Source organism: Denticeps clupeoides, chromosome 20 (assembly GCF_900700375.1).
Source record: "Denticeps clupeoides chromosome 20, fDenClu1.1, whole genome shotgun sequence".
NCBI classification, from domain to species: domain Eukaryota; kingdom Metazoa; phylum Chordata; class Actinopteri; order Clupeiformes; family Denticipitidae; genus Denticeps; species Denticeps clupeoides.
Window position 1 is genome coordinate 3,560,272 of NC_041726.1, and position 20,745 is coordinate 3,581,016.

Consider the following 20,745-nt stretch of genomic DNA (forward strand, 5'->3'; position numbering starts at 1 on the left):
TCTCTCTGTAAGTTGTTCCCGTGCTAAACGATCACACGTGCCTGTCGTTGCAGCCAAGTTCTGTGGGGACCCTGGCGTTCCCGCTCACGGTTCACGGGAAGGTCGGAGCTTCATCTACCAGTCTGAGGTGTCCTTCACCTGCAGTCCCCCCTTCATCCCCGTGGGCAGCACAACCCGCATCTGCCAGGCAGATGGGAGCTGGACCGGATTTCAGCCACGCTGCATAGGTACAGCACTTCACTGGGGGGAGGGGATTAACAACTTCAGCATTAATTGTCATTGATAGTCATTAGCTGTAGATTGAAGAAAATTTGGACATTTACATTTATGGCATTTACCAGACGTCCTTATCCAGAGCGACGTACAATCAGTAGTTACAGGGACAGTCCCCCCCCTGGAGACACTCAGGGTTAAGTGTCTTGCTCAGGGACACGATGGTAGTAAGTGGGATTTGAACCTGGTTCTTCTGGTTCACAGGCGAGTGTGTTACCCCACTTGGCTACTACCATCGCTCATCATGCATCTATCTCTCAGCAAGATCATAACAGCAAACAGCAAAACAGAATTTTAAATTTAAAAAAAAGGTCAAAGTGACCCTTATTTCCTGTGCAGAGAGGCAACATTGAAAAACAACATACTTTTTTACACAGGAGCGGCCATCTTGGAACCCTTTACATTTACATTTACATCATTTACCAGACGCCCTTATCCAGAGCGACTTACAATCAGTAGTTACAGGGACAGTCCCCCCCTGGAGACACTCAGGGTTAAGTGTCTCGCTCAGGGACACAATGGTAGTAAGTGGGGTTTTGAACCTCGAGGTCCGGGGCTGGAACCGAGTCCCCGCCTCTGTTTCAGAAGGTGTGAAAACGGACCGCCGTGCGGCTGGGTGTGCGTGTGCATGTGCTCGTTCAGGCGGGCGATCCAGCGAGCGTGACGTTCCGACCTGGTGCACTCCGGTGGACCGGAGCGTGCACTCGCAGCACGATGTTTACTAAAACAGAACGCCACGCCCACCGCTGGCCCTGCACCTTTTTGGACACAATGGAGGCGGCGGCGGCATTAACAGGAGCCGCTCTGGTGAAAGGCCCTCGGGCCGCTCTAGCAGCAGAGGCTCAGCTCCTGCTCGGTGTTCCTGCTCGGTGCTCCTGCTCGGTGCTCCGGCGGCCGCGGCCTGCGGGTATCATGGCTGTGCGGCACTCGTTAGCGGCCATTAAACGCCGCGCTGGGATGCCGCGAGGAGCGAAAATGGAGATGAATCACGAGCCGGCAGGTCAACGGAGGGCAGAATACCAAATGTGGGAAGCGTTGTTCACGCAAGGCAGAGAAATATCGGATTTTGCTGCGTAACTTTTCGCCGTCGCCAACCGAAGGTCTTCCCTGTGCTCCTCCAGTGGTTTATTTAACGTTCTTCCAACGTTTTTCGAAGAACTTGCGACCCCCCCAACTGGTGACCGTTCCTCGGCTTCCCCGTCCCCCAACTCCCAAGTTCCGCCCAGACCTCATTGATGAGATTATTCCAGAAATTGAAAAATTTCCAACACCACCTGCAACGAGCGCCAGCTGGCAGTTAAGAGTAATGGAGCTCCGCTACGAACTGCTCGCAGATAGCTGGAAGGAACCAAATTACATCGGGGGTCATTTTCCATCGCTCCGGCTGTCCTCGAGCAGTTGGCCGGAGGTGCAAACCTGTTCGCGGCACACCGTATTTCGGCAGAACTTCATAATACGGTGACGCTTTGTGCCACTGCAAACAGCATTAGAGGAATCGTTCCCAGGAAGGTTCGTGACCAGACGAACTATGAGGACAGTTTTTGTAGAACTTTTACTACTCGGGGAGGTTGGACGTAGTCATGCCCGAGGGCTGAGGGGTGAGGAAAGCGTAGAATCCGGACCAAAATCAGGAAAACAACTTGGTGGTCTTCTGCTTTGTTGGTGAGTGTTTCACCCACTACTTTACTTTACTTTTACCCAAAGCGACTTACAAGAGGAAGACACCAGCAACTCTCATTCGGTTTCCATAGATTGTGAATTATTTTTACATTTACATTTAAAGCATTTATCAGATGCCCTTATCCAGAGCGACTTACAATCAGTATTTACAGGGACAGTCCCCCCCTGGAGCAACTTAGGGTTAAGTGTCTTGCTCAGGGACACAATGGTAGTAAGTGGGATTTGAACCTGGGTCTTCTGGTTCATAGACGAGCGTGTTACCCACTAGGCTACTACCACCCCTATAAGAGCCCCGATAAGGCCTAACTTGTCAAGAATAGAACATGCTCGGGATTTTTTAAGTGCAAGACGATTTTTTATTTTTAGTGAGTGTGTGTGCGTGTGTTGGTGTTATCAAATTAATATCAAATTTTTTACTTAACAAATTTAACATCAAATAAAACTTACTTGAAATTTGCAGACAATAATGGTGAGCTGCTGGTTGACTGTCTCTTGAAATATTGCTCTGCCTGCTTGGATTGTCGGATAGTTACAGCCCCGAAACTGTGGTTTTCACTGTGCTGCATGGTAACAGCCATCAATCAACCAACCAATCTTTATTCATTAATCGTTGTTTACAGTGTACGCGTAATATAAAAGGGTTTCTAATACACGTCATTCTTCTATATATTCACACATTTTGAAAATGCCTTCATATACATTTGATTGCATATGTACAGTACACCCCACAGCATTGATCCCTTGACCATATAAAACACCATCATCAGTCATATGCAGTTCGATCTCCAGATAAACGTGTTTTTATCCCCCGGTGTTGTTGAAAGATGCCGATTTTGCTGCAAAGCGCAGCAGAGGCAATAATAAAGAATTCTTTCAGTTACATTCATTAGCTTTTTTTTTTTGCTTTTTTTTTTTTTTTCAGACCAAACAAAGAGCCCGTTCCCTGTTAATGCAGCAACAGCCTCCCTTAACATGCACACATGCACATACGCTCCTTCTTTCCCGGGAGATTATCCAGCGCCTGATTCAATATCGCTGCGCTGGCTCGATTACGCATTGTGTAGGCCCAGGTCCGTGGTCCAGGTGGTAGTAGCCTAGTGGGTCACACACTCGCCTATGAACCAGAAGTCCCAGGTTCAAATCCCACTTACTGCCATCGTGTCCCTGAGCAAGACACTTAACCCTGAGTGTCTCCAGGGGGGGGGACTGTCCCTGTAACTACTGATTGTAAGTCGCTCTGGATAAGGGCGTCTGGTAAATGCTGTAAATGTAAATACAAATTTAAAGTGGCTGGTAGTAGCCTAGTGGGTAACACACTCGCCTATGAACCAGAAGACCCAGGTTCAAATCCCACTTACTGCCATCGTGTCCCTGAGCAAGACTCTTAACCCTGAGTGTCTCCAGGGGGGGACTGTCCCTGTAACAACTGACTGTAAGTCGCTCTGGATAAATACTGTGGTATTTATCTGGATATATAGGGGTGGTACTAGCCTAGCGGGTAACACACTCGCCTATGAACCAGAAGACCCAGGTTCAAATCCCACTTATTACCGTTGTGTCTGAGCAAGACATTTAACCCTGAGTGTCTCCTGGGGGTTTCTGTCCCTGTATCTACTGATTGTAAGTCGCTCTGGATAAGGGCGTCTGGTTCGTGATGTAAACGGAAATGTAAAAATGTTCCAATTCTGCAAAGGCAAATGGCCCCGGGCCCCCGATGCCGCTGCAACACCCCCCTCTGCTGGGCCTTCCTTTGGTCGTAAAAAAATCACCATTATGCGACCGCGGAGGCCCATAACAATCACGATAAGCAGGGGCCGCGGCCCCCTCCAATCACCACTTCTGTCTCGTTGCAGAGCCCACGCGCACCACCTGCGAGAACCCCGGCGTCCCCCGCCACGGATCCATGAACAGAACCTACGGCTTCAAGGTAACGGCAGATGTGCAGATGCACTGTACTTCGCAACGAGACGGAGATTACGAGCCTCATGACGGTAACGACACCGGCGCTGACGCCGACGATGACGATAATGATGATGAAAGGGAGAGAGGCGAATGGCCGACGATTAAAATAGCTTTTGCACCTCGCCGCTGATGGATTTAATTATCGTCACGTGGAGCTTTTTTAAATCTTGTTATGAAGGGATTCATTGGGACGCCTGCCGGTTTATTTGTTAAGGTGCTTTCATCTGAAATACCCTACTGCTTCGACTTGCACTTCGGTGCGTGCATGTACGTTGCCGTGTGTCGTTGCTCAGCAGGACCCTCAGACTCACGCAGTCCCGCCGCACCGTAGTTTGGAGAACGTTTATGCGCCACGCTGCCTTGCTCAGAGCGTTCAGTGTTGATTAAATGTCCGTTTTCTGTAATTAAGGAATTACAGGATTCCTTCATTGGACTGTGGAATGGAAATTTGAACATTTTTCTTAATTAAAAAAAAAACTTATTTTTTATCTTCTATGCAATTTTAGTTGTTGTTATTTAGTTGTATACATATATATATATATATATATATATATATATATATATATATATTTATTTTTTTATATGATGGCGTGTGTAAATGAATGGCATCTGGGAAAATTCATTAAACGCCAGCACATCTAGTGTACATGATTTTGGATGGAAGGAGGAAACCGGAGAACCTGGAGGAAACCCACACCGACACAGGGAGAGCAAGCATGTAAACTCCTCGATCTCACCGTCATGCCAAAGAGGTCTTCATTAAGACTCAGTTAACAAAGAGCAGCAGAACGAGAAGCATTTAATGTTATTTGATTATATTTCCAAGAGTTTACAGTTGGGTTTACAGTCCACGCACTATAGGCTGGATCCTCGTTGATAATTTCCCTGTCTTTAAAACCAAATGTGTGACCAAAATTTTTTTTTTTGGGGGGACGAGCTGCAGCCATCTGCCTTTTACCAGTTCGAGCCCGGAATGCAGCTGCAGGTTGCAAGTCTTGCCGAGGTTTGGGAGAATCAGGCTTTTTACACTCATAAATCATTTGTCTCAGCGCGCAGACGGAAGGGAGAAGCGATGGGAGGGCCGCCCTCCACCCCCCTGACTTGCTGGTGCTTAATGATATTGAAGGCGAGGCGAAGGAGATATTGTACCCCGCCGATAAGCCGCGGTGCCCATTACTCGTCCTGCGAGAGGGGGAGAGAGAGAGAGAGACGTGTTAATCAATTAGCGCGTGGAGCCGGCGCGTCAATCCATGACACGTTTTAATATTTCACTCTCCTGGTCCTGTCACTTGGGCTCAGGCCGTCGAGGGAGAAGGAGGGGAGAGGCAGCGCCCGCAGTCAATGTGGGGGGGGGGGCTGACAACAGCAACTGAACGCCGCCGCCATCACTCTCTGCGAAAAGGCCATCGGCGATCATAAATACCAGCAGTGTGCTTCCTGGCATGAACGGGAGGTTTTTAAATAAAGTTCAATCGACGCCCTGACAGAAGAGGCCGATGTTGCGAGCTCCGTTTCACGGTGTTTTTCGCCGCGGTTTATCTCTCCCAACCATCCCCGGTGGCATCCTGTCCATATTTGATTTTTGGGTGTGTTTGTTTCCCTGTGTGTGTGTGTGTGCAGGTGGGCAGCTTGGTGGCCTTCCATTGCCAACCCGGGCACCTCTTGCTGGGCTCCACCACCCGTCTGTGCCAACTGGACCTCACCTGGAGCGGCGCGCAGCCCGAATGCATTCGTGAGTTGACCTTTGGCTTTAGGTCGTGCTGTAGGTCAAGTCCAGTCCAACATTTTCCATGGCCATCTTCAATATTTTCAATATTTTTCACGACTGCGATAAGCACATCCGTATTTTTTTTTTTTTTTTTTTTTTACATTTCTGACCAGGTAGGAAGCCAGATTCTCATTTTGTCACAGTGTCATTTCTGCCACGTTGCTCAGTGCAGCACAGACATCAGGGCCGAGTGTCCGATGGGAATTCCGGTGGATCTTGTCCCGGCCAGAGACAGGGGATGACGCGCTAATAATACTCCCGTGTCACAGCTTGAGCTACGGCTCACGCTGTGGGTCTTGTCACGTCGCGTTTGTCTGTTATTCGGGCTTCTTGCTCCGAAAGTGGCCTGTTATAACCGCCTGTTTCCCAGGTAGCCGGTTTATTATATCAATTTTAGCACTTTTTTTTTTCCACTTGAAAGAGCCGCTCTGCTGATTCAGAACCAAAGGGCCTGATTCTTTTGACTGATGAAGTACATATTCTGCCAAATGAAAGTCGGATTTAATAACTGCCACTTTGAAATTGATTCATATTATGGCAAAAGAGAGGGGAGATCATTTCTTCTCCCTTCACAGCAGGTACATTGGTTCCCTATGAATTAGAAAAGGAGGCGACAGGAGTTGAGACTTCAGAGTGAAAAGTGAAGTTGAAGACTTCAGAGTGAAAAGTGACACCCCACTGTCCCTACCTCTTTAGAAGGCACTTCCTGTGAGATTTATTCACACCGTTTTTTTAATCCGTTCCCTCACATTTGCTTTTGATCACTAGACCAGACTAAAGGACAGGAAAATAGCGTAAAGTTGAGAGTCGTGTTGCCAGATTGGGAAGTCCCTATTCAATTTTGGAGTAAAATTTAAAACGACATGTGATCAACAACTGGCTTGGTGTGGGATCAGTTTACCATTTCTCTTGTAGACAGACCCTGACCCTACACTGTCATATAATTAAGGTGGGACGCAGTTATACAAAATTTACAGACTATTTTCCACCCCATTACTCCAAAGTTACTGGTCGCGATGGCGACCCTTTCATGCCCAATTCATTTCTGACTTATCAAACGGCAGCAACAAGAGAGCCTGCAGAAGGCCGGCGTTGTGAGCTGAGAAATGTGCAACAGAGTGAAAAATGTTGCATGTGCACGCTTTCCCTCGCTGTTAAAAAACAGCTGGCGCCCCATTCCCCCAAACAGATTGCCATTCCATTCACTCCGAGCATCACAAAGGCGTAATTACTTTGTTGCCTGGTATTCCACAAGCCTGTGTTCTGCCGTTGTTTTGCTGACTGATGTCTGAGCGTTGGGACAGAAACAGCGAGTAAAAAGGTCTCATGCTGTTTAATTGTACAATTGTATGAATTGCCTGGTTTAAAAAGGGTTCTGTTTCAGAGAAACCTTATTGCAATTTGCAAATACGCATTAATCATATTAATCGAGCGGCATGAAAGAAATGAGACAAAGTAAAACAACATCAAGTGTCCAGTTACCAGAACCGTATAACCGGAGCCTTGGACACCGTTTGGTGGATCTTAGTGTGAACTATTGGCTGTGCCAACAGGCACCAAACTACCAATGGGCACATAGGACACATTTACATTTTTACATTTACAGCTTTTATCAGACGCCCTTATCCAGAGCGTCTTACAATCAGTAGTTACAGGGACAGTCCCCCCGGAGACACTCAGGGTTAAGTGTCTTGCTCAGGTAGTAAGTGGGGTTTGAACCTGGGTCTTCTGGTTCATAGGCAAGTGTGTTACCCGCTAGGCTACTAGAACCTGACTGACAGACAGATAAGTTACCATTAGTTACCAAGGAGTCCACTAGGACCTATGGCTGCCAGTTAGCAAATCACTTTAAGACATCGCTCCATAACCTTGCATGGGATTTGTTGACCGGTGACTACATTTACGTTTATGTTTATGGAATTTGGCAGACGACTAGGACTGCCAAGAGCTTAAAAAAAAATTAATAGTTAATTGAGAGTACTTGCAATTCCCTCTTAAGGCCAAGACTCTTAAGTCTAGAATATTTACAACCATTACAGAGCAATTGCCAGCCAATCCAATCCATTCGTGCAATATACCCAAACATACTGGCCAGTAGGTCAAATAGTTTGATCAGCATTATTTTCATGCTCAGCCAATCCGGGTGATTATTGGTCATAATCCTGGAAGATGGCACTACCACGATCAGGGTTGCAATGTTTGACTAACACACAATGGCAGAATGCTCCCATTCATTTATTCAGCCGTTTTATTGAACCTCGAGACAAAAAAGGGGCTGCCCCTAGAGAGCCACAAACACAATAGGATCAAAGCGGCGGCTTCGGCTGTGACAGGGGACACAATCCGATTGTCCCTCTTCCTGTCCCTGCAGTCTTTTGGTCGATGGCTACTTGTGGGCCTATTTTCATGCATTAATAACCATGTCAATAAGCTGAAGGTAAAGAGAGGCAGGAGTCTGATTAGTGAAAAACACTTCAAAATGGCCTTTGTAATTTATATGTACAAACCTGCGACTGGCAGTGAGTTTAAAGGTGGCATCAAAATGCCATTAAGATGACATTAATCGAGAAAAGGTGATGTGATTTGGCGGAAGGAGGAAGAGGATGGAAAATGGAGTGTGCATGACGCAAGGAATCAGCGAGGATCTCTACCACATTCTCGCCGCACGGCTGGTTGTAGAGGGTCCTGTGGAGTTTTAGCTGCTTCCATGGTCTTTCAGCCAAATCAGGGAGTCAGATAGGACAGCTACGCAGCTCCTCGTCCAGGCAATGGTCATCTCTAAACTCTCCTATTGTAACTCTCTCCTGGCTGGAGCCTCTGGAGTCACCATAAAACCCACTTGTTCAAAAAGTATTTCAGACGAGTCTAAAACTAACACACACACGCTCACAAAAAAATTAAAATTAAATTAAAATTCCGTCTAGCACTTAACAATTCCCCGGCATGTTCTATTCCTGACAAGTTAGGCCTTATCGGGGCTCATAGTTTTGTAACTCAAAATCTATAGAAACCGAATGAGAATTTGGATAAAAGCGCCTGCCAAGTAAAGTAAATTAAAGGACACGAGAGCAAACTGCGGTTGCTGAATAGCCATCCAGCCACGTTTAAGTGTCATTATTTAAAAAATAGATAATTACTGCAGTATATTTAGGCCCGATCAAACCGTTGAAGTAAGAAACCCTCAGTGTCACGTTGGGTCATAATTTTTTTTTTTTTACTTTTCACTATACTTGTAGCCATATAATTGGTATCTAATATAGATTCTCAATATAAAATGTCAATGCACTTCACAGCTCACGGGTCAGTGGTGGCCTAGGTTGCCGGTTCGAATCCCGATCCGCCAAGGTGCCACTGAGGTGCCACTGAGCAAAGCACCGTCCCCACACACTGCTCCCCGGGCGCCTGTCATGGCTGCTCACTGCTCACTCAGGGTGATGGGTTAAATGCAGAGGACAAATTTCACTGTGTGCATCGTGTGCTGTGCTGCTGTGTATCACATGTGACAATCACTTCACTTTTATAAAGCTCAGACGCGTATGAGGGGTGAACGTATTTTTAAATGCTGTAAAGGTCCAGATGGATGTGGGTGGGTGGACGGCTGTCTGTAAAGCTCGGGTATGGATCATATGTCTTCGTTTGAAGGCGGGGCATACAGTGATGTGTCATATTTTCTTCTTTTTTCTTTACCTACCTCTCCTTTCGCAGCCCACTCCTGCAAGCAACCAGAGAGCCCTCACCACGTTTCCGTGGTGGGGATGGACCTGCCCTCCTTCGGCTACACCCTGATCTACACCTGCCAGCCCGGCTTCTTCCTCTCGGGAGGGTCCGAGCACCGGGTGTGCCGGTCGGACGGGACGTGGAGCGGCAAGATGCCCGTGTGCAGAGGTACGCAGGCGGTTTCCGCCGATGATGGAGAGCAACTACTTCCCCCCGTTTTTCACCCCGCAGCCCCCGCAGCGGTAGTTAACACTCCCAGACAGATGTGGGCCCTCCATCCCGAACTCCCCGACGGAGGGGGGCCCTTGTTTCGCGGCGGCCCATACTGCTTGATGCAGGGGCCGTGTCATCCGCCCCGTGGTCTGCTGGCCTTTGACAACTTCCTGTTCAGACAGAGAGCAGCTCGTGCCGCAGCATGTGCGACACTTCGCCGACCAGCGAGCAGCGAACGGGTGCGAGGGGAGGCCGCTGAGGACGCTTGACTGCCTCGCGGGACGTAACCGTGTCCTCTTGTTGTCCCCAGCTGGCTCCAAACTGTCTGAGAAGCCCGTCAAACCCGCTCCAGGGACCCCCAGTCCGAAGCTAAGCGGTGAGTACCCCCCCCGAAAAAGGTGGAGAGCCAACGGCAGCGTGCACGAGGGCTCGGCTCGAGGAGTCAAGGAGCTTTCAGAAGGGCCCCCGCCGGCGGTGCCATCTTTAATGTGTTCTTCAAGAGCGTCTCTCGGGGAGCATTAAGTCAATAAGGAGGAGAGACGGTTCAGTTCGGGCCGACAATGATGCTGAGGCGATGCGGCGGCCGGGCAGCTAAGCTGCTGCGCGCTCTGGCACGGAGAGATAAAGTTTCCCTGACCTTCATTATACTTTTATCTGCTCCGATATAGTACTTAGGGAAAAGAAAGAAAGGATATGGGTAACTTCTTTTCAAGTTCTGCACGTGTAGTAGGGAGAAAAGAGACACAGGGCCCTAATTTCAAGGAGGTCTTTGGGATTTTTGGAAGTAAAGAATCAGTATTTGGAAATAGATCAGTGCTTTAATTCAAGTCTTCTGATGGAGCGAAGTTGGAGTCACTACGACCGTTAAAGATGGATTCAGTTCTGTTTTTTCACATTTTACAGCATTTACCAGACACCCTTATCCAATCAGTAGTTACAGGGACAGTCCCCCCCTGGAGACACTCAGGGTTAATTGTCCTGCTCAGGGACACGATGGTAGTAAGTGGGGTTTGAACCTGGGTCTTCTGGTTCATAGGCAAGTGAGTTACCCGCTAGGCCACTAGCACCCCAGCCGATGCGGACAGAACGGAGCAGAACCGCCGGAGAACGTGGAGTCAGCAGAGCCAGTGGTCCAAGAGAGTCACGAAGAAGAACTTTTTTTTTTTCCAAAGCTGGCTGATGTATTGCCTAGCGTCGAGTCCAAATAGAAAAATGACGGACGTCATTATTTTCATGCGCGAGGGGACATGGAACATGCTGGAACATGCATATTTGAACACATATAAAATATTTACGTACAGTGATTATATGGGTCGAATTGAAGCATAGAAGATTAGTAAGTTATTGCGTTGCATTAAGGGGGTGCAGGAGTAGCGGCGGCGTTCGTAGTAGCAGAAACTCTGATATAATGTTAATGAGCGAGTTATTGGCTCTCCCTGCGTTTCTGCGGATATAAATCAGAGCGTGTGTTATTTGCCGTGCACGTCGTGACACGCTCACCTCGTCCCTTTTTGGTTTTTTTTACCTCTTTCCACCCAGTCCCAGACGACGTGTTCGCTCCCAACTACATCTGGAAAGGTTCGTACAACTACAAAGGAAGGAAGCAGCCAATGACCTTGAGCATCACGAGCTTCAACACAACCACGGGCAGAGTTAACGTCACGCTAACCAACAGCAACATGGAACTGCTGCTTTCAGGTTGGTTTCCAACGACGACGTGGCGACTCGCGTTAGACACTTGACGTCAGTTCTGCGCTTAATACCCACCGACTCAAGGGGGCCTTCTATATTTAAATCCATAACGGCAGGCTTGTCACTTAGCACCAGGACGCCCCCCTTTTTTTCACGAACCCCCTCGGCCGAGAGCAGAGCTCCTCCACTTCTCGCTAATGAAAGATTAGTGCACTCATGAACATATTCTCTGACATTATTTTCCATCTACACCCACCTACCCACCCCGACCTTCGGCGGTGACAGTGTCTGGAGCAGTGGTGGCCTAGCGGTTAAGGAAGCGGCCCTGTAATCAGAAGGTTGCCGGTTCGAATCCCGATCCGCCAAGGTGCCACTGAGCAAAGCACCGTCCCCACACACTGCTCCCCGGGCGCCTGTCATGGCCGCCCACTGCTCACTCAGGGTGATGGGTTAAATGCAGAGGACAAATTTCACTGTGTGCACCGTGTGCTGTACTGCTGTGTATCACATGTGACAATCACTTAATTTTTTTTTTTTTTTTACACAACTTGCTGAATTAATCTACTCCCGCTTATGCTGGCATGGGGAACCGTATTGTCGCACCCCGCGGAACCGTAGCGCGATCCCGGCGTCCAAGGCGACGCTGTGCTTGTCGGAGGCACGTCCTGAACGCGGGGTCCTGCTCTAATCGTGCGGGAATTGTCTTGTGGTTAATCTCGACTCTCCGCTTGTCCATCTTCACTGCGCAGGTGTCTACAAGAGCCAGGAGGCGCGGCTGATGCTGTTCATGTACCACGCGAGAGCGTCCTCCCACACCGCACTCAGCAAGATCAAAGAGGAGACGTGGTCCATGGACGGTTTTGTAAGCGTCCCGCTAGGCTCAAGTTTTCGTTCCCCACAGCAACTCGGCACTGATTCATAAGAACTGTACAGTTAATGAAAAGTGTTGGGCTAAATAAGGCTAACATACGGCTAAATGCTTTAAATTTATAACAGATTTCAAGTTTGTGCACAAATAAGAAGCAAGTGGTAGTTTTTCTGTAAACTACGATCTGCTGTGGCATTCTGCTAACTCATCATTGGGATTCAGTTGATAGTCCTGCACGATGACACTTCAGGCCCGTTTGCACGTACTACATTTACGGCATTTACCAGACGCCCTTATCCAGAGCGACTTACAATCAGTAGTTACAGGGACAGTCCCCCCCTGGAGACACTTAGGGTTAAGTGTCCTGCTCAGGGACACAATGGTAGTAAGTGGGGTTCGCTACTACCTCCTTACTAATCCAACTGTCCAACTGTACTACCACGTACTAATCCAACTGTTGTGTGGATTGTTTTCGCGTCGTGATAATAATGACCCATGACGACTATTTGCCCAGAAAATAAGAGGTTTTCCCGAGACTAATTAAACAACAACAACAACAACAACATTTATTTCTTATTTAGCCCAAAATCCCATACAGTATGTCTTCTGTCCATTTGAAGATCCCTGAAGTCCTCCAGGAACCAGGATTCATCTGCTGTCTCTTCACTGGGGTCTGCCAGTAGTCTGTGACCTATTGCTGATTCTTCTATTGAATCTAGTGAATCTATTGCTATTGCATTTCTTGTCTTAACCATGAACGTAAGTCGGGAAAGAAATGTTGTTGCATGACTGCTAACACTTGCTTTCCGAACCACCGGCAGGTTTCCGCAGAACCCGATGGTGCCACGTACGTCTTTCAAGGCTTCATACAGGGTAAAGATTACGGCCAGTTCGGACTGCAAAGACTAGGTGCGGTTTTATTGTCGTTACTCGCCGGCCCGCGACCGAACGTTGCTGCGGAATGGCGTTGACGGCGTCCCCCCATGTCCTTGTTCCGTGCAGGTCTGAACACGTCGGAGAGCAACAACTCCCTCAGCCCTCCCCACGGTACAAACAGTAGCTCTGTGGCCATAGCAATCCTTGTGCCTTTTTTCGCCCTGATATTTGCAGGCTTCGGATTTTATCTCTACAAACAGCGGTGAGTTCCTTTCCGGTCCCCTACTGTCATCTCGTCGGTTGTGTGTGTGTGTGTATGTGTGTGTGTGTGTGTGTTCTAAGCGCCTTTTTTTTTTCGATTAAAGGACTACGCCTAAAACCCAGTACACCGGCTGCTCGGTCCACGAGAACAACAACGGGCAGGCTGCCTTCGAGAACCCGATGTACAACACCAATGCAAAGTCAGGCGAGGGCAAAGCGGTCCGGTTCGACCCCAACCTCAACACGGTCTGCACAATGGTATAGTGAAGTCTGCGCAGCGCAAAAACTGCATCCGTCCTTTTTCCTTTCTTTTAATTCCCGTTAAATCAAAAACAAAAATACTACGGCTTTTTCGTTTCGCATACGAAGATGGAATTTCACCGAGACTGGGAGAGGCGGTTCTCTCATATTTAAAGCACATTCTTCAGGAACCGTGATCGGCCGTGTGCATTGCGGAGGACACTGGGAACTCCGAAAACATGCTTTTCTTTCTTTTTTTTTTCAAAGCCCTGACCGACGAAAACCCAAATCTTCACGCGCAAGGAACCCGGCGTGGAGAGCTTTTACGCTTACTTTTTTTTTTTTTTTTTTTTAAAGTGCACTCTGTGAGTGCTTCTTCAGATGTTGATGGGGTCTTTTTATAAGATAAAAAAAAAAAAAAGATCTGTAAATCTTCTAGCATATATACGAGGAGCATCTCACCACCTATATTTTGTGCTATATATTACCACATGAGCTGGGCCCAGGGACAAAGAGAGATTCTATTCAGAGTTTATAGAGACGGCCATCTTTTTTCAAAAACCAAGCCGTTCGAGCAATCGGACAAAAAAATATGTATTAAAAAAAAAAACAACTGAAAATGTATTATCATCGACACCACCACATCTCAGTGTGTGTGTGTGTGGTTTTTTTCTTTAGGCATACGTGAAGTGTGCATGTGTGTGTTCCGCGTGGATGGCAGGTGTGTTTGACAAAGATGGGAGAAAAAAAAAAAAAAAAAGCGTTTTTTTTTTCTACAACATTCCTTTGGTTAACGAGTAATGATTTTTGTACCTTTCCAATTCATATTTATACCGTCTGCTCATAGCTGTCAGTGTGGTCTCCCTACAGTCTGCAGAGAAGTTTGGAGTTCATTTCTGAAATCCTATTTGTGCTCTGACAGATATGAAGCCTTGTGCCATCAATGCATCGACGCCAAATTCTCTGAAACGCGATTTGTATAAATTACAATTTTTTACATTTCTGATTTAAGGGGCACTAATTCATTCTGAAGTGTGATTGGAATGCAACGTCTTGTAGGCTCTTACATGATTTAATGGGCATTTTATTTATGTACATCTATTACATATGTATATATTTTTATTTTTTTCCTGGGGAAGCATGGGTGGTGAGTAAATTGACCACCACACAATTCATGTGACTAATGTGGGTCGAGGAAAACCAATTTCACCACCCCTCTCATTATTGTTTTTTAAATCAGCCAGTCACAATTTTGCTTCTGAATTTTCATGATGACCGAACGTGACATTGTCAAACACGGTTAGCATTAAATCAAGGATGCTTCATACAGCGGACCTGGCTGTGATTATGCCACTTTTTTTTTTTTTTTTGGAGAGGGAACCAAACCCAGGTTGGTGCTGCTCTTTCCTGCCCCGAAGCTGTGATATTCATTGCAGTGCCTTTTAATGTCCCACCTATCCCACATGCGGTGGATGGGAGCACTTACAGGCAGAGAAGGGAAAGCTGCAGACTTTAGGACATTTCACTGACATTTCACACCCTCATCCTCATTGAAAAATGTCAGGACCCCCCCCCCCCCCCCCCCCCCCCCCCCTTTTTTTTTTTTTTTTCCTCGCTTAACAATCAAATCTCATTTCAACTTTTGCTTACTGCTTTTTCAATTATAGCTTGTATTTGGTGTATTTTTTTTTTCACAGTGCCTACCAAAAAAGAAAAAAGGATGATAAAAATGTGGCCCAGGTCTGCTGCTTCCTCATCTTGTCATATCTGCTTCATATTGTGAAAATGGCTTCATTTTCTCCACTTCAGAGAGCAAGTGGTTCAAAGTCGCGGTCGCACTTTGTGTTCCATTACAGAACCCCCCCCCTTTACGTTGCTTGACCATTCGACGCATTTTTTGCCACTTATAAATGACTGCAATAAAAACCCATACAGTTCTAGGAATGGAGATGACTATTTGCAGTACAGCCGGGTACTCCTCCTATGTTAATGCATTCAAAAAGTAAGTATATATATAATATGAAAATTAAACAAAAACAAAAAAAACGTTTTGTAAAGAAATATATTTTTATGAAGAAATTATTTGTAAAATGTACGAATCTATTATGTAAATTTTCAATGCAATGTAAGATTAAAAAAGGCTAACTGCTTTTGTAAAGTGTTGTCTTTTCCTTTATTTTTCCCTTACATGATCACTTATCATAAAGTGACTGACAGTTTTCCTCAGTCAAGACCACCTCGGCATCGTCACCCAGCGGTGTGACTGACAGCGGAGACGGTTTAAATGCATGTGAGCGGGAGGGTACGGGCCCGACGTGACCCCGCCAAACAAAGCCGTGTCTCCTAATTGCTGTGCAGGTTTTTTTTTTTTTTTTTATGTTTTTTTTGGCCCTCTTCACCCTGACAGCTGTGACTGACGCTTTAGCCCATCTCCTCATTACTGACCTCAAACACCGACGCCTGTCACCCGGCGTCAAGCGTCCCACCACAATCCTGTCTGTGCAGAGCAGATTAAGACTAAAACAGGCCAGAAGGAGAGCGGGACTGGTGGGATGCACTGGGCCCTCTGTCCAGGGGGACTGGTGGGATGAAAGGGTCAGGGCTTCAGTCACATTCATGTTGAGGTCAGCAGAGCGAGCCAATGGCATCCATACCAATTTTGGTATCGATGCCTGATCCATTCTGGTGTGACGCAATCAATATTTCAGCTCATGTCTCGCACGCTCACTTGGTTCCTCAGCTGCGGCGCTGAAGAAGACCCAGACGTGAGGGCAAATAGAGAGGCGAATCAGACTCCGGAAGGAGAGGGACCCAGTGGAAGTGGGAGACGGGAAGACTCAATCTCACCCTCGCACCACATATGGAAAACACATCAGCACCATTAAATATACCAAGAGACTTAACTCGGACCAAGACTCGTGATCTGTAGGGCCGGCCCATTGACCTTAAATTATACTCACACTTACACACTCACACTCACGCACACCATGCACGCAGAATGTCAAGACCGCACCCGCAACACTGGTGCCGGCCCTCCTTCAAAGGAGGGAAAACGTGCAGGGAACGGGGAAGAGGCGGGGCCTGCACTCAGCACTGGAGCCCACAGAATATCCAGGTAGCTCGTACTGTGCTGAAGTAATTTGTAAAATGCCATTTTAAATCATGCATCGCAAAGGTCTGGTCAAAGCAATTAAAAAATATTTTTATTTGCCTGAAAACTGTCCTGGGTTTTAGCATGAATAACCAGTTCATGTTCATGAAAATTTGTTTATTTTCCAATGAGGCATTCAACTTATACATTTTAAATCCACGACATGAAAGTATATCAACTGCTTATATAAGAGCACCGTGCTGGCCATCGTACAGTGGAGGAAATAATTATTTGACCCCTCGCTGATTTTGTAAGTTTGTCCAATGACAAAGAAATGAAAAGTCTCAGAACAGTATCATTTTAATGGTAGGTTTATTTCACTCAGTGAAATGCAAATCAGTCTCTATCTTTTATTTAAAGTTATTTTTTCAATTTTCCTTTTGATGTGCTATCGGTCACTGTTAAAATAAACCTACCATTAAAATGATACTGTTCTGAGACTTTTCATTTCTTCGTCATTGGACAAACTAACAAAATCAGTGAGGAGTCAAATAATTATTTCCTCCACTGTATGTGGGGCAACTCAAGAGAAGGAGTGTGTTCTGGATAATCAAATGAACTTTTACCTAATATGCTTTTAATCTGCCTGTTTGTGATGTACAAACAGTACAGGTCAAAAGTTCTGACACACCTTCTCATTCAACGTGTTTTCTTTATTTTCATGACCATTTACGTTGGTAGATTCTCACTGAAGGCATCAAAACTATGAATTAACACATGTGGAGTTCTGTACTTAACAAAAAGTGGAGACCTGACCTCCACAGTCACCGGACCTGAACCCAATCCAGATGGTTTGGGGTGAGCTGGACCAACAAGTGCTAAACACCTCTGGGAACTCCTTCAAGACTGTTGGAGAAGCATTTCAGGTGACGACCTCTTGAAGCTCATCGAGAGAAAGCCAAGAGTGTGCAAAGCAGTAATCAGAGCAAAGAAACTAGAATATAAAACATGTTTTCACTTATTTCACCTTTTTTTGTTAAGTACTTAACTCCACATGTGTTCATTCATAGTTTTGATGCCTTCAGTGAGAATCTACCAACGTAAATGGTCATGAAGATAAAGAAAACACGTTTAATGGGAAGGCGTGTCCAAACTTTTGGTCTGTACTGTATTACCGTGGATGTCGCGGTACACTCTGAGAAGTGAAATGAACCATAAATCACCCAGAAGCAGTGTAGAGTACACCAGTGGGTGTAGACCATCGTTTACATGTATGCCATTTATCAGACGCTTTTATCCAGAGTGACTTACAATCAGTAGTTACTGGGACAGTCCCCCCCTGGAGACACTCAGGGTTGAGGGTTTGAACTTGTGACTTTGTGGTCTTCTTAACCACTAGGTAAGAAGAAGTTTTACCGGCTAGACTACTACCACAATGCACTGCAGTCTGTTTAGTATTACCACCATCGGTACCCTTGGTGAGCAGTGGGCAGCCATGGAAGGCGCACAGGGAAAATTGTGCGGGGACGGTACATTGGGGATTGGAACCGGCAACCTTCCGATTACGGGTCCACTTAAGCATATTATATATCAGCACATGAACTCACATGCTGGTGCGCGTGATGCATGCCATCCGTACATATGCAACAACGGCATCTTCTTAAAGGAACCTTCTGGAATCACATGGTTATATGGTATAAGCGCTACAGAGAAAAATGATTGGATAATGGCGTTGGCCGTGTGATGGGCACTTCCTTTAATAAGACGTTTTCAAGGTCCTTGACTTCTAGGATGCAGGGTGATCAGGGTGACCGTGGTTTGCCGTAATGGTGAAAGTGAAGTGCTCTATAAGAGCTCATGGCGGTGGCTGCCCTTTCATCTCCGAGCGGCCCGTGCCTCGGCAGTGGGCCGCCATGAGCTCCTCGTGCGTTTCCAGAAACGTCCGCTCTCCTTCTGCTCCGCTCTCGTTTTCGCTCCCACATCCTTCCACGCCAACTACAAGATCAAGGACGGCCGTAATCGGCCTGTTTTGCAGCCATGAAGTTGGAGCTGGCTGTGCAGCGCTTTGTAGTTACTCAGGCGCTGATGGGTGAGTAGGAACTGCAGCTGGTCCAACATGAAAAATCCAAAAGGGCTACATTTACATTTACAGCATTTACCAGACGCCCTTATCCAGAGTGACTTACAATCAGTATTTACAGGGACAGTCCCCCCCTGGAGACACTCAGGGTTAAGTGTCTTGCTCAGGGACACGATGGTAGTAAGCGGGATTTGAACCTGGGTCTTCTGGTTCACAGGCGAGTGTGTTACCCGCTAGGCTACTACCACCCCACCGGCTAATCAGATACTCGTCCAGGCTCTGGGCACAAACTATACTCCTGGCTGGTCTCCCTCCTAGTGCTTCTCGGTGTCTCCAGCTGCCGGACGACTTGTTTCCTGCCACCCCCAAATTCTCCCACACCGCTCCACCGCCACGTTCCCTCCGCTGGCTTCGTGTAGCTGCACGCATCAGCTTCAAAATACATTTACATTTAAGGCATTTGGCAGACGCCATTATCCAGAGCTACTTCTGCTACCATGTTACAATCAATAAAGAGATCAATTCTGGTTCACTAGGACCCCCAACTATGAATACAATCTTTTTATTCACTCTGTTCTGGTTTCTATACAGAAGTCAGACAAGAAGAAGGTTACAAGTTCATCTAAATATTCTCTAAAGAGCTGCCGTGTGAAGGTACTCAGTGACTGAGCTGTTCTGACCTCGAGGGGAAGTTCATTCCACAGAGAAGAGTCTAGATGAGCGTCTTCCTTTTACCTTCAGAGATGGAGGGACCAGGCGAGCAGTACTGGAGGCTCGGAGTATACGAGGTGCAGTGCGAGGTGTAATAAGGGCTGTGAGGTAGGATGGTGCTACTCCATGTTTGGCTTTGTAGGCCAGCATCAGTATTTTGAACCTGATGCGTGCAGCTACTGGGAGCCAGTGGAGGTAACGTAGCAGAGGGGTGGTGTGGAGAACTTGGGAAGGTTGAAGATCAGTCGTGCTGCTGCATTTTGAGGTCGGATGGTACGGATGGTACGTAGAGGTAGACATGTAGACCAAAATACTGCTGCTGGCCTAAAAAGCCAAGGAAGGGTCAGCACTCTTCAACCTCGGGTCTCTCACCACACCTCAGTCTGCACCTCGATCACTCCGATTTGCATATGTTGGCTTTAAACTCATAAGCAAGCTGTGCAGAGTTAGCATAACGCTGCAACGTCGGGGTGACCAGATCTGGGCTTGTCCCTGAACTTGTCTGGCCGGGTCTTGGTGAGCTAACATTTGGCGCGTCACCAGCTTCTGCACGCATATTTGTGCTGGTAATCAAGCGGTCGGGCTGTGAGCTGTTATGCGAACTGGATCCTAGTGAACCAACCGAGCGATTTCAATAATGTTAAAGCACTTATGTAAATCACTCTGGACAAGAGCATTTGCCAAATGCTGTAAATGTAAAGTTTAAAGTTCTGCTCGGTAGTTGTGTTATTAAACTAGCATTTTTGACCGGTATTCATATCCTCATCCAAAATAGTTCTCAGTTATCTACATTTATGTCTGTTGCCCAGCAACCAACTGGACTCATTAAAATAGATTTTCTCAGTTAACATACGCTAGTGTTGATTTAAGTAGGAATGCTTTTTAAGGTTAATGTGCTTTTGAAGAACAATTGAAATTTTTGTGTCCCAATTGTCATTTTCAGCGAGCAATTCACACAAGTGGGCAAAAACTGGCAGCTCAGTTAACCAACTGCAGGACAAACCCTAACATACTTTGGGGCAAAGACATCCCCTCTTTTTATCATATTTTTGACATGTCTTGCTGTGTTAATTGTAATAAATATGAATTAAGATCATATTCAGTGTGTAATCTTCAGATTTTTTTGACCCAGTTTAATTCACACTTAGACACAAATATGGCATTGTTAAATTAACATCGTATTAATGGTGAAATAATCCCGACCATGTAATCAGTGTGTAAAATAGACTTTACAACTCCACCCCGTCTCAGGTATCTGCAGTGCATTTGAATATTAAATGTATTAAACGCTTACAATTGTCACTATAATTTTG

At 46.6% G+C, this 20,745-nt stretch overlaps 1 protein-coding gene across 1 annotated transcript in view; it reads left to right on the forward strand.

Moving 5' to 3' along the window:
* LOC114769910 (CUB and sushi domain-containing protein 3-like) overlaps positions 1-15,708 on the forward strand; it is a 324,749-nt gene extending 309,041 nt beyond the window's left edge. Inside the window, 10 exon segments of the mRNA XM_028963275.1 lie at positions 54-227; positions 3,807-3,880; positions 5,536-5,647; positions 9,389-9,568; positions 9,924-9,989; positions 11,153-11,311; positions 12,055-12,167; positions 12,995-13,082; positions 13,176-13,311; positions 13,415-15,708. Of these exon segments, the coding sequence (XP_028819108.1) occupies positions 54-227; positions 3,807-3,880; positions 5,536-5,647; positions 9,389-9,568; positions 9,924-9,989; positions 11,153-11,311; positions 12,055-12,167; positions 12,995-13,082; positions 13,176-13,311; positions 13,415-13,574 (1,262 nt within the window). The 3' untranslated portion in view covers positions 13,575-15,708.
* The last annotated feature ends 5,037 nt before the right edge of the window (positions 15,709-20,745 follow it).